Here is a 14,295-nt window from a genome sequence, read left to right on the forward strand (position 1 = left end):
CTTACTATGTTTCTCTCATGATCACAATTGAGAAGCTCTTCCGTCTACAGAATGTAAAGAAAACAGAACTATTTCAAACAATGAGTCGTATTGACTTTGTGTTACCCAAACGTAAAAATAATCATAACATACTGATTTCTTATAGGACAAAGTGATTTTCCCACTTTCTCAAAGTGAGATGCAGTATCAGACCATGTTTAAAGGATGGTTATGCAATTGGAAATTCTAAAACTGGAATTCTAAGCTTGTAACTTATCAGCTATATGGCCTTGTCCATGTCATTAATTGCTTCAAGCTTTGCTCTTACCATCTGCAAAATTATATTAATGACCATCTCCAAATACAGTCACTCAGAATGATTAAAGGGTATGATCACTGCAAAGGTCTCAGCAATGTCTACCATATAATGCCAACGTCTGCCCTCCAGGTGACTCATGGTGACCCAAGATGTCTCAGAAAGCACTCTGCTCCATACAGTTGTCTCTTTATTACTATTGATTTTTTATTATTATTATTATCATCCTTTGAGTTTATGTAAAAAAAATTGGTGCTTCATCCAAGCATTCATGCATATATTGTTTTAGGTTACTGATTATAAGTCCCGTATTGTTACCACCACTCTTCCCATTACTTCTCTTAGGTTCTTATTTCTGGCCGTTCCCTCAGTGAACAGATGGTTCTCTATGGATGTACAGTTTTAAAAAAAATACATTGTGAGATCTTTAGCTGAGGTGCCTCTGAGGGGATTCAAACTTGTGACTTTAACTATTTGCATCACCAAGGGTCTTTGACATACTGTCTACCAGCAGCCATTTCTGGCAATATACTTCTTGCATCTTATTTTTTTCCATAAATAGGAAGCAATGATTCTGCTTTTCCTTTCATATAGATTTAACTCATCGACTCCTGAAGCTTTCTGTGGGGCAGGCAGGGGAGACCAGAAAGGCCATTCAGTTCATCTTTTTATAGTTCAAAATAAATCTTGTGCGCACTAACATTTCAAAGCTACTCAGAGATATGAACAATGAGGATTAGAGATAATTTCTTGACCTCAAAACATCACCAAATCTTTCTGAAGTTTTCAAATTATACAATTATGTCAATTTGCATTTAGCGGAAATAAAGCCACATTTTTGTCTTTCTGTAACTAGATGTAAGGGAATTCCCAGAGGTCTCTCGTGGGAGCTTTTTTGCATACTAATTACTCAACAGTTTAAGTCACAGCAGCAGCACCATCTATTGGGGAGTTTTTCCCAAAACAAATGTTTCTGTGACTCTGGAAGAAAACAGAACAAAATTCATTTAGGCCCAGTTCCCATCTCCCTTCACATGTAAAGAAAAGTTTACTTCAGTGCATCATTTTTCCTGATAAACAGATGCAGGAACCAGTCAAAACGAAAAGTCATAAGAGAAAGAATGTGTGCATTCACTGTTTGCTGCAGTACATTTTGAGCCATTAAAAAGGGGAAAAATTGAGCTTCAGAAAGTAATAGGCCTTAGGGGAGAATAAGTCTTCCCTAATTATCACAGTCTGATGCATGCAAGCCTTCTGCCTGCTAATGACTGAGGAGATGTGGCAATTCTCTTTAAAAACCCAGCCCCTCGTCATCCTCGGGGCGGGGGTGGGGGGGGCAAGGTAATTCCCATGCAATGGATGAAGAGCGGATTAGGCCACAATCCACTGACAATGACTTTCTGCGAGATTTATCGCACCAGCTGGCCTAATTATTCTCAACAGTTCTCGATCTGTCTGTCAGGGAGACCAGATGCAATTTCTTGCTCCTGGTGAAATAGACTCTGAAGATTGAAGGGGAGAAATGAACTAGGAGGCAGAGACCATAAGATTGGGGTGGGGGATGAGAAGCGGAAGTAAACCCAGCAAAGTACTTAGTCTACAGGTCCCTCCTACGTGAAGGCAAAGTGTTTAATGCTGGCACAGGTGGAGATGCCTGTGACTGAGTTGGATACTGGGTTTTCAAATATGTACTGACACAGAAATATCCAGATAGCCATGCACATCTGGAGAGATAAAGGGGACTCCAGCGGCTTAGTGCTGAGGAGGCCGGCTGTCAAGCCAGAAGCTCAGAGTTTGAATCATATCAACTGCCCCTCAGGAGAAAGATGGGTCAGTGTCTCCATTTCTGGTTTGCTGCCTCTGAAAACCCACTGGCTTGGCTGTGAATTGGTTACAACTAGGCTGTGAGTATAGATATACGGCTGAGGATGGATACGTACACAGATCCGTGTGTGTGTGTGTGTGTGTGTGTGTGTGTGTGTGTGTGTGTGTGTTCATGAGTCCCTGAACGGTGCAAATCCTTAAGTGCTCCATTATTAACCTACCATTGCTGGTTTGAACCCATCAAAGGTGCCTCAGAAGAAAAGTCTAGTCATCTGCTTCCCAATGGGGACAACTGGGAAGCCCCTGTGGAGTGGAACCCATGAGGTCACTGTGAGCTGAATCACCCCGACCAAATGCTAACTTTAGTTTTAAGCATGTATTTATTTACACTCTCACACAGCCCTGTAGAGACACACACACGTGGTATGGACACGTAAGTAGCACAGAATTTGTTTTAGCTGTTAAAGTCTGGCTTTGACATTGTCTTTTGTCTTTTCGTAAGTTAAATAGTAAGTTAATATCCCCAAGTGCTCAGTGTGGTCCCCGAGACAGTTCTGTTTAAGAAATCCTGCCCCACACACAGTGTCTCTCTTGGACCCTGTATGCATCTACTAAAGAGTTGACTCACTCGAACTTGCCTTCTGCCTTCCCAAGTGCCTCCTCACACCCAAGGTTGACAGAAATACCAGAACTGAGAACAGAATTATGTGCTAAGGTGTTTTCCCTGGATCTGCCCTCATTTCATTGGCTACATTCTCAAGGTTGGGTCCTAAGTCATGGTCAGTTGACTATTCAGCCACGCTCATGACAGCAGAGAAGGTAAGGGGAGGAAGGTGGATAGGAGACCATCTGATGCTCAGTATTCCATGGCAAGGGTGCTAACCATATTTCCTTGTTTATATTTGTAAATTTGCGTTCAGAATCCCCAGCTCCTTATCCACTACCCCATCCCACCCCTCATGCTGCCTTTTACAGTATCACCCCAGTCTGGTTTGGAAAACTGTTTCCTGCCAAGGATTCTAAGTGCTCTGTGCTCACCAAGTGTGTCTTTATTTTTCTGTCATCAACTCTAAGCACACAGCCTGGCCCCTAGGCAGTGATCCATAAACACTGTCGAATGAAAAGGAAGTATCTACACTCTGTTCCCAGAAGGATAGATCATTTTTTATGAGTAATGTAATTGTTCTTTCCACTGACAGTTTACAATTCCTGAACAAAAGCTATGCTCTGGTATTCTGACATGGTGATTGGAAACATGAAAAGAAGACAGGATAGCATCTCTGCTTCCTCGATGTACTCTTGTTGATGTACTTCTCCCTGGCACGTACCATTTATGGCTAGTCATCATATGAGGCAAAGTGAGATATATACACCATTAAAGATAAGTATTTCATAAAATACCCATTTTCCTTCTTTTTATGCTAACCATCCTTTATTTTCTATAACCCTTCTCTTCACACAATTTAGAAATATAGAATAACATGCTTTTAAAAAGATGGTCAGAACTCTTGAGATAGATGTAAAAATATTGCAAATGAGAGGTTCAGTAACAGAAGTTTGTCAAATTTTACTAAGTTAATTTAGTTCTGTATTAGAGAAATTATTTCACTATGGTGCTATTTTTTAAATTGGTTCCATAATTATGTGCCTGGAATCATGACAAATATTATATTTTCAGAGGAATATTAGGATGTGGACTTAAAAATCATAAGAGATGGTAGGAAATTATCAAGTTAGACCAATCAAAGTCACATGATCTTAACTGAGGAAGTCCTAACGTTTTGCCAATATTCACCATCTTCAATGAATATAAGAAATGCCATATCATGTCAAAGCATCTAGAGAATGTCACGTTGAATGAAATAAATCCATCACAAGAGGACAAAAGCTAAAGAAAGATTTCTACACAGACTCATTCTTGGATGGTCACCAGGAATGGAAAGAGAGAGAGAGGGTTATAAAACTAGCAACTAGACAACAGACACGTATTAAGATGGGCAAGAGGAAAGAGGACATTCAATAAGGAGGCAATGCCCGTAATATCACTAAAAGGAGAAGACCTAGAGAAATCTAGAAGGATGATAAATCAGAATTTTGGAAGGAACTGGGAAAAGTGTGATTATACTATGCATATTGAAATTAATGTTATAGAACAAAAAAACACAACTGAATTAAAATTGGGTTTTTTGGTAAATTTTCACTCAAATCACAATTCAAGATGGGGGTGGGGGAAGGTATACATTTAATAAAGAAGACTTCCAAAGGAGAAAACGGGGACACTGATGAATGCGAGGACGCAACCACAAAGCCAGGGCATGGTGGTCAGGTGGTAAGGCTGGCTGGCGTCCACTAATAAGTAGCCCCCACTCTGCTGGAACAGCTCAAGCGCAAAGCGGCGTTCTAACCCTGGGGAGTCCTGCCGGAGGCATTAAGCAGAGGGAATGAAAATTTCTTTTCCAAATTAAATTGTCAAGGAGCTCATTTACACTACACAGTGAGTGTGTGTGGGCGAACTGATGAAGACGATGATGTATGAAGCTACAGACACTTAAGTGATTCTGCTGATGGAACCACAGCCAAGCCCACTTAGGAAGATAAAACAGAGCTCCTGTGTCTGCAGGAGGTGAAACCACGTGGCTTTTGCCCTTAAAATTTAAAGTCACCCTACTGGGCTAGGAATGAGGGAAAAACTCATTTACACAAGATTCATGTGTTGGCATAACATTATACGGACTCCCAGACATGTCATATTTTTTTTAAGTTTATAATTGTTGGCTCTACTTTAAAGGAGTGTCAGCAAGACTCATTTTCCCTTTAGAGGGTTGGGGAGAGATCAGATGTATGCAATAGCATCATAGCTATTTAACATACGGAAGTTTAAAATGTTAATCAACAGTGGCCTCCAGTTTGCAAAGGCCCAAGTATGCACTGGAAAAAATGCTTATAACAACATCTGTGCTTTCAATGGCTAGACAAAAAAAAAGCAAAATAAAATAAAAACAAAATCAGCTAATGTATGTGTTCATCACCAGCTAACTTCTTTACAGATTATCACAGGAGAAAAAACTCAAGGAATTAAAAAAGGTAAAATTATAAGATCCAGACGGAAACTGTATTCCAACTTCTTTCATAATATTTGGGTGTTTTATCTTTAAAAGGCAAGGGAAAGAAATCTAAGCACCTGCTCAGAAGGGAGATATTTTCAGCTTCAATGTAAAGATACTTGTGTAATATCCTATTTCAATAGTAAGAACATGCTTCAGAAAGAAGTCAGATAATAAGCACATGCCTACAAAAATAAGGTGTGAATTAATATATAAAAGTCTTTGTAATTTAGAGCCATTCTCACCTTATGCTTCTTAAAAATGTTTTGATGAGTGCACAGAAGCATCTTCTCCGCAAAACAAGTGTCATGTTATCAGGATGCTTCACACCTCCCACTGTACTTCCCCTGGTCCTCACAACCATCTAGTCATTAGACAGTTGGGATAATTCAATTCAACTTGCCCACAGAGGTCAACCATCAACTTACAACACCTTAAACAGAATGTAAAAGCCTTTCATTCACAAACATGAATGAGCTAGATTAGTACACGCTTGCTGTGTGGTAGATGAACAGACACGAATGATTGGACACACAGCTACGTCGCCCTACGGCAACGTCAGATCTCTTCTAAAGACCCTGGGAATCCATGAGATGCCGAGAGGCCCACTGTGCTCCCTGCTCCTCTCACTCTCTCTGAAGCACCACGAAGCAACTTGGACTGCGCTTGTTTTGTTTAACACGAAAAATCATCAAATGCTCTGTCCATATGCGCCTGCATCTCAAAAGAATGAAGCTAGTCTCTTTTATTTCACCATCTCCAGAAATCAGCTGTCTATATTCATGTATTTGGAAGCCAACAAAAGTACACATGCAGTGGTTTCTAGTGATCACAGACATTTCCTTTGCAAGATATCATGAAATAGTTATAAGTAAACTTAAGATTTAGCAAAGTCTCATTTCTTTCTATGTATTTTCTAAATCTCCTGGTACTTAGATAATTAAGTAATAATCTTTTATCTGAAGATTTAAAAATCTAACATGTCAATCTATCATCATGAATTTTTATGCAAATATATAGTAACTTTGTATCACTTCTACTTGAAGCCAAAGTACAAATTATAAAAATATACATAATTCCTTTTACACATTAATACATAAATAAAAAAATTATGACCTAAAAGGTCCAAGACTGACAAATGGTGAGAACACTTTCTTAGGACCTAGTGTTAATCATTAGGTTGTGTTTCAAATCTAGAACACATTTTATACTAAAAAATGGTCTTTAAAAAATCATTTACAAAAATGATACTAAACAGGTACAAATATTTTTTATTAAAAATAATTTTCAAATTGTTTTACTGAAAAAAAAGTTGTGTCTGTTAAGTATCATTAACACATATCAACGTCATCAACGTATTATTACAATGTCAAAATAACTGTTGTTGTTTTTGTTGTTGTTGTTGTTGTTGTGTGTCCTCAAGTTGGAACTGACCCTAGCGGAAATGATCGTCTAGCAGATTTTCAAAGGCAGTAAATCCCACAGAAGGAGATTGATTGCCCAGTCTTCTCCCGCAGAGCAGCTGGTGGATTTGAACCTCATGTCTTTGGGATTGCAGTGCAGCTTCTTACCATCAGGCCACCAGAACTCCCTCTGAAATAATAGTATCTTTTTTTTTCTTTTTTTAAACTTGTGCTAAAAAAATTACAAATGTAAGTTATCATAAATTTCAATATTATTTACTGAAACAAAAAGGTAAATTTAAGCCGTGTAAAGTATTTAAATAATGTAATTGAGAATTAACATTAAATGTGTAGAATCTGATATGTTCATACTCTATATCATTTCTGAAAAGCAAATTAAATAAAATTTCACTCTAGTGTTGGTTTTAATAAGCTAATCAGGAATATTGAGCGGCTTTCATATAACATCCTTCTCCACTCATCTGCTCACATTAAGCAGTCCACACTGACAAACCTGTTTTTCTAGAACACTTTTCCTACCTAGCAAGCCCCATGTTATCAGCATGTTATGACTGGCAGCTCTCAGATCACTTCTCCTCACAACAACTCTATGAGAAAGACAGTACAGGCTCCCACCTCACAGATGAGGAAATCAAGGCTAAGAGAGAGAACCACCGAGTTTCCAGCTCTCAGAAATACTGACTTTGTTTAGAGGAAAGCTATTTTGACATTTTGATCTATCTGATGTATCTACTACCCAGACTGCACACAGAAGTTCCACCCCCTCAGAGAGCCAAGTCTTAAGCCGAGGAAAAGCTTGGCAGATGCTGCTCTGGCCAGGAAGGGGCCTTGCAGAAGGGACCCTGCGCCTTCTTCCTAGTGTGGTTTCTGGCATTGGCTTCCAACAAGCTATCAACACAGACAGGACTACATAAATCACAGTGAAAAGGCTTTTCCCCCTAACACAAAATAAGCTCCTGAAGTGCACTTTTTTTTAGACTAATCAGTTGAATAACTTACTTTTTATTAGACAATATAATGAAATGACAACCTGGGTAATAAAGTTGCAAATACAAACAATTGTGTGATCTTTCATTAAGCAATAAAAATCACATGTACTCATTATATCTCAGTTGTTGGTCACTATTGTCCGAGGTTGGCTGTTTGTTCCAAATGGCATCTAAGTGTTGAGACGACGGAAGGAAAAAGGCTGAGCAATAAAGCACTGACAGGAAACCTATCAGCTAACCTCTGGTCTATGCTGGCACCTTAATATGTGACATCCAGAACTGGACCTCCCGCAACCCCCCCAGGCTTCTTGATCACTAAAGTGCTCCCACCATCCACGTCACAAAACGCAGCCAACCTTATAATTCAAATTCAAGTCTGCATCGTATTACGCTCTTCAGCTGTAGTGCAGGGATCCTTGCCAAGACAGACCTTGACTCAGGAATATAAACCCCATTGCATTTCTGATTAGAAAGCCTACCCTCCTGTCTTCCCACCTACTGACCATCTGATGCTCGCCTCAAACGATCCATCCTTTGAGATCAGTGTCTTCTCATCGAAATATTGGACTTGAAATTGTACCAAGCCAAAGATTATATGGGAAGTAGAGAAAGCTGCCAAGCTCAAAACCTTCTCTTCCCCAAAATTTACCCCTAAAATTTCCTGTAATACTCACACAAAGACTAATGTCTATACAGTTCTAGGTAGGAATCCAGGCAACTGTTGTATATCCAGGTGGAAATACACACACACACACACACACACACACACACACACTCACTCACTCACTCACTCACTCCCACACACGAATGTACACCTGCTGGTGTAACACATCACGTGTCACTGCCAATCTAAACTCTGGTGGTTCAAGTCCACCATCTCCTCTGACGGAAAAAGGTGGGACAGTTTCCTCCCATGTAGATTTACAGCCTCAGAAACCCGGTGGACAGTCCGGTCCCCATGAGAGGGTATCAGTGCAGGGCAGTGTCTGAGTTTCTATCCTGCACCTGTCTGTCCTCGGCTTCACAGCAAGAACTACAGCTGGCTTCACTCCTAAGTCCTCACCCTTACTTACAGACACGCCTGAGAGTCAGGAGACCAGGCAGAGGGAAGAGAGCAAGCCAGACATCAAACCCATTTATTCTGAATCGTAAATGATGACTTTTAAGCGTCGATATTTTGGTTACATTGTTACACACAGGACACATTGACATCCGGTTTGAGGTCTCATCTTTGATAGCTTTGGGATTGGTGACAGTTCCTCAGCATACCACTCCTGGACCCGTCAACTGTCGGTGATGCCTCAGCGATGCTGTTATTCAAAGTTGGCAAAACAAGAGGCATTTGCAGGTGCCTCTGCCAAAATCTTCAAGTGCCATGAGCTGTGATTTCAGGTGGCACCTGGCCAGGTGCCTGCAGGGAGTGTCAGCAGGCCCTGGTCCTTGAAGAGCAGGCCAGGAGTCCCCAGGGGGAGAGGGCACTGCCATCTGTGAGGCCCCCTCTGTGTCTCTGTGTCTGTGAGGCCCTGCTAGGTGGATCCAGGTAAACCAGAGCCTCTCAGGTCAACAAGGACAGGGCGCCCTCCGTGCTGGGCAGCGAGGCTGGTGACATGGTCACTGAAACTCCCATTCACCTTAGGCTGCTCAAGCCCACCCCAGAATCTCAAATTCTTAACATCCTGTGATGGCAAAGATCCAGGGTTCTAGACTGAGAAATGCATCTGCGAGAAACCCTTTGAGAGTCAAAGGGATGGGCTACGTGGCCCTTTATCTCCAATATGCAGGTTCATTTTGTTTGCTTGTTTGGTCTCATCCAAAACAAAACATTACAGGTCTGTTTGGTTTGGTTTGGTCTCATCCATGAAGGAAACATCCATCTTCTCCCCGCCCCCAGCACAAGAGGAAGAGCAAGAGACGAGTGAGGGCTGAGTGTGGAAGGAAAGGGAAGCTTTGGAGGAAAAAAAGGGGAGGGAAAACCCAAAACCACACAAAGAATACAAAACAAAAGTGTCGTCCAATCGTGCAAAATCGCGTCTCTGGGTAAAGCACTTCTTGACAAGTCCACAAAGTCCCCGCCCCTCCCAGGTCCTCCCAGCCTCCCAGGGGAGACGCAGCACTAATGTGAAGCCATTCTCTTTCACCATCATCTGGACAGACATACACGCAGTGACAGAGTCCCAGGGCTCAGTCGCTGGACATCCGCCAGGCCCTGGCCTTAAGCCCTCGGTGCTATCTTCCAGCTGTCCTGGACCAGCAAACTCCTCGCTCTGGGACGACAAAACAGCACAGACAAAAGACGAAAGGCCTGCGGTCCCAACAGTGACATCTGAATGTGGCTGTTACCATCCCCGGACAGACCGCTCCAGCGAGAGAACTCCATTGCTCCTTCAGGCCCCGTTGTCTCAGCCAGAGGCCAGTTCCCAGGGAACTGTCAACAGTCAAGCAAAATGCAAGAGGGTCTGTGGACAATGTCCTTCCTGTGAGGCCATCTGGGGGAGTCAGAACGAGTGTCACCTTCCCAAGAGGTGGGGGCGGAGGAGGGTGGAGGCGGGGTCCAGAGCGCAGCTCCGTGGGGCCCCAGGCTTAGAGGGGGAAGACCAAGAAGCCAGAGAAGGTGGAGTACTTCCAGCCCCCCATCAGGTTGCCCCTCTCCAGTTTGAGGTGCACTTTGTCTTCTCGCTCCATGAGCAGAAGGACGCCATTGCTGGCTGCCTCTCGGGTGACATCCTGGTCCCCCGCAAACGCAGAGATCACCGGGTAGCCGTTCTGCATCAGACTGACCTGGAAGGCAGGGGACAAAGTCATGTCCACACCAGCTCCCCACTGTCTCCCTAGCCTCCCCCTGCATCCCCAGAGCCCCAACAGGGGACCCCCAGCTGGCTCGGAGGCACCCACAGAGCTCCCACCTGGATGGTCTGTCTGTTGTACACTTTGACCACGTGGAAGCTGAAACTATAGATGCCTTTTCTTGGAGCTACGAATATGCTGGAGGCGAGATCAAAATGGTTGCCAATATTGACTAAGACCTGCAGAGAGAGAAAGAGGGTGAAGCAAGGACCAGGCCAGCCCCTCAACTTGTCCCCCTACCCCGTGGAGGGCCACGACCCCGCTTCACCAGCTGCATAGAAGTGGCAAAGCTGGCCCATAATGCCCCCACCCCCAACCAGTCAGATGTCAAAGGCACGTTAATGGGCTGTAGTCAACAAAGATGTGTTAAGGGTTTGTTTTTGTGTTTTGGTGTTTGTTGTTTTTTTTTTTAAATGCATTCGAACAGTGGATATTTTCCCTCTGTGGGGAGAAGCAGCGATGGGGGGAGTAAGGAAGGAGGAAAGGGGGTGAGCCTGTGTTAGCTCAGTCAGCTCCAAAGATGTGTGGGATGGTAGAAGCTTCCTCCAACAGAGCCTTACGCTGGATGGGGAGAGAGAGGGGACACATTAGAAATGGAGGACGTGAGGCCATGTAGGCACGCCCCAGCCCAGGTACGCGTTGGGGTGTTAATGGAAAGCTTGGTGGCTCTAAGGCTGCGTCCAGCTGCTCCCTGTGATAGAGAGTAGGGGTCTGCCTCAGATAAGGTCAGCGCTTTGGGCGCCCCCGGAGGCAGTTCTGGTCCAGTCCCGAGTCCCTGTGGCTTGAAGGCAGTGTTTGGTTTGAGTTGGTCACTAGACCAAGAGAGGACAGTGGGCTCCCAGTGCCCAGCATGTGGTCTGGCAGAGGGTGTTCAACGTCAGGGGCAACGGACAGGGGTGCTAAACCCGGCTGCCTTTCTCTGCCTCACTTGGAGCAATGGACTTGCTTTCCCTGCGGAGGTGCGGGGTCAGGTCAACACGCCTGAAGGAGCCCAGAGCTGAGACCTTCACAGCTCAGACCAGTAGACAGTGAGTCCACACAGATATGAACGTCCCACCCTGAAGATGGCTCTTCTCCCATAAAAGGGAGGAGGTACAGGATGCCAGGAGCAGAACTTGAGGGGTGGAGGGTCCCCAAAATTATGCAGTCCCCTCAAGGGTTCAAGACAGAGACTGGCCACGTGAAGTCTTGTCTCCTCTTCTTCCACGCAAATAAACAACCTGATTAAAATCAGAAAGCGGCCCCTCGGGGTCCTTACATTCCCAAATCACCAGCAATGTCCTCAGAAGCCTGCACCTGCCACCTGCCATGCTATCAGTCAACTTGCACTGGAAACCTCACAGTGGGCAGGATTTTTGTTTTCGTTTTTCCCCTTGAAAATGGATTACAGAACAGCCATTAGAAGCCATGCGGCTGCTGGCCTGAACCCAGCCTGAAGCCACTTTAGTGCTGTCACCTGTGCAGTGACACCACCTTGGGCTCCATTGTTCCCAAAGGCCCCATCAGGATGCTGCTTCCTTTATGTCCCTGCAAGGCTCTTCCCTCAGACTTCCTCTGGCCACGCTGCCCTCAGATCTGCCCTCTTCCTTCACCTCAGCTCTTCAACTTGAAATGCAGGAAACTGGTAATGTCCAGTTGCTGCTGTGGACAAAGAAAAGCCAGCCAGGCCTGGATGGGTTTGCCTGTCAGTGCACAAGGGAGTAGGGGGGAAACCTGGGAACTGGCATGTCACTTGGTCTGTCAGCTCAGCCATGAAACAGATCCCTCCTCCTGACGCAAAACCAAACCCACTGCTGTCGCGTCGAGGCTGACCCACAAGACCCTCCACCAGGCTTCTGAAAGGCTATAAAGCGTAGCAGGAAGAAAAGTTCCTTTTCTCAGAACCTCTGAGCCATTGGTGGATTCAAACCTCTGGAAAAGGCACAGTTGCTAGACGAGCGGCCTAACACACCGCAGACTCTGCCCACGGAGCCCCTTCCCTCCCAAGCCCCCAGGGTCATCCCGACACCTGAGGAAACCCCTGCCGATGGTGCCAGACCCCTGTCCAAGACCCTGGTACGTGGATATTGATGACAGTAACAATAATGATATAAAAGACTATGTAGACTTAGTAGTGGTCGCTTCCCAACAGCCTGCTTCATTTCTGGCCCCTCAAGTTAGGCATGCTTCAAACAGGTGTGTTTAAATCTTTTAAATAAGACCAAATGCAACAAAGAGATAAAAACAAAACAAAACAGAAAAAAAGAAAAGACAAAAAAGAAAGAAACAAAAATGCAGGCTCTGCAACAAGAGTTAGAAGAACGGGGACGCTGGTCTCACAGCCATGGATGGTCACACAGTCCACACGTGCTACACACTCCTCTGCTGTCTGGGATCCAGGGAACCCCCTTCTACAGGAGACGCCGGTGCAGACACGACTGGCCATTTCAAGCATGGGAACCATCATAATAAAGATACATCAAGGAGGAGACAGTCCTGACCCCGGGGTGCAAAGGCTCATGCCCTTTCCGCCCATAGTCTTGGAATTCTCTGGGAGGAGGGAAAGGGCTTGTGGGGAGGGCTGGGCAGGGAGAAAAGTGCAACAATGAATGAATGAATGAATGAATGAATGAATGAATGAAAATCCAAAGCCTGTAAATTTTCATTAAAATTAATAATAATATTAACTTTTAAAAAAAAGAGGGAAGGGCTTAAAAGCCGGCACTGGATTTTCCATACATACACCAAGCCCACAAGAATAACACGCTCCCGCTGTGCTGATGTGTGTCCTCTTTGATCAGTCCCTGTTGGACATACACAGACACTCCCAAGCCCCTAAACCTCACCTCTTCATTCACCAGAGAGACAATAAATAGGTACCAGTCCCTACTGTGAGCTGAGACTTTTGGAAAAAACTGAATTTCCAATTGGTTCATAAGAAGTCACATTTCCACCCCAGACAGACTGACAAGTTCCCTACATTTTAACAAGATTGTAGGCTAATCGTAAAGATCCCAGAAGAACTAGAGGGAACAGTGGGTGACCCTTACGGGGAGATAGGGATCAAGTGCACTGCCTTCCAGCTGATCCCGACCTATAGCAACCCCCTGTCAGGTTTCCCAGACCATAAGCTGTATCTTTCTCTCCCTTAGCGGCCAGTGGATTCCAACCACTGATCCCTCCATTAGTGGTCTGGCTACACACTCCCAGAGCTCCCCAGGAAGCTGTTAAAATGTAGGCTGAGTCACTGCAACAGGAGTGGAAGGAGAGATTCTCAACAAACTGAAGTGGGCCTGGTGAAACCACCCAAGTAGCTGGAGGAGTTTCAATGTCCTCATGGCTTATGCGCATCTCCCCGGTGCGACCAAATCCTCCTCCATCAATGACAGAAATTGGTTTTATCCCCTTAATAGTAAAGACACAGCAGGAGCAGCTTCTGTGAAACAGCATTCTTCCGATTCTGGACAGCCTCATGCCCAGAGAACCCAAGCGCAATGGACTACGTGGTGAAGAAGAGGAACCCACTGAGAGTGGGCGTCCGGGAAGGGGGTGGGCCTGGCAGGGCAGGGGGCGGCGGAGCTGACCTGGTCAAAATAGATGGTCATGGTGCGGTTGCTCATCTCCGACGGCTCGTGGTTGGTGCTGCGCGTGGCGGAGAAGGCCACCTTGGCGCTGCCTGAGCGCACGGAGATGCCGAGCGAGGAGGTGACTGCGCCATCGGCCGACGGGCTGGAGTCGCACACCACCAGGCACTTGCCCTCCAACACGATGGGCTCCGTGTCGTTCTGCGCGCGCACCGGGCAGCCAGCGGGCAGCAGCAGCAGCAGCAGCGCCAG

At 45.0% G+C, this 14,295-nt stretch overlaps 1 protein-coding gene across 1 annotated transcript; it reads right to left on the minus strand.

The window, feature by feature from the left end:
* Positions 1-10,171: 10,171 nt before the first annotated feature.
* CBLN2 (cerebellin 2 precursor) lies at positions 10,172-14,289 on the minus strand. Its single transcript, XM_006892747.1, has 3 exons — positions 14,044-14,289; positions 10,540-10,659; positions 10,172-10,414 (listed from the first exon to the last, which is right to left on the minus strand). Exons 1-3 carry the CDS (start codon positions 14,077-14,079, stop codon positions 10,217-10,219), a joined length of 354 nt encoding a protein of 117 aa, XP_006892809.1. The 5' UTR covers positions 14,080-14,289; the 3' UTR covers positions 10,172-10,216.
* Positions 14,290-14,295: the final 6 nt, after the last annotated feature.

The sequence above is a fragment of the Elephantulus edwardii genome, unplaced genomic scaffold (genome assembly GCF_000299155.1).
Source record: "Elephantulus edwardii isolate Elephantulus edwardi_28Jun2011 unplaced genomic scaffold, EleEdw1.0 scaffold00118, whole genome shotgun sequence".
Classification (NCBI taxonomy): Eukaryota; Metazoa; Chordata; class Mammalia; order Macroscelidea; family Macroscelididae; genus Elephantulus; species Elephantulus edwardii.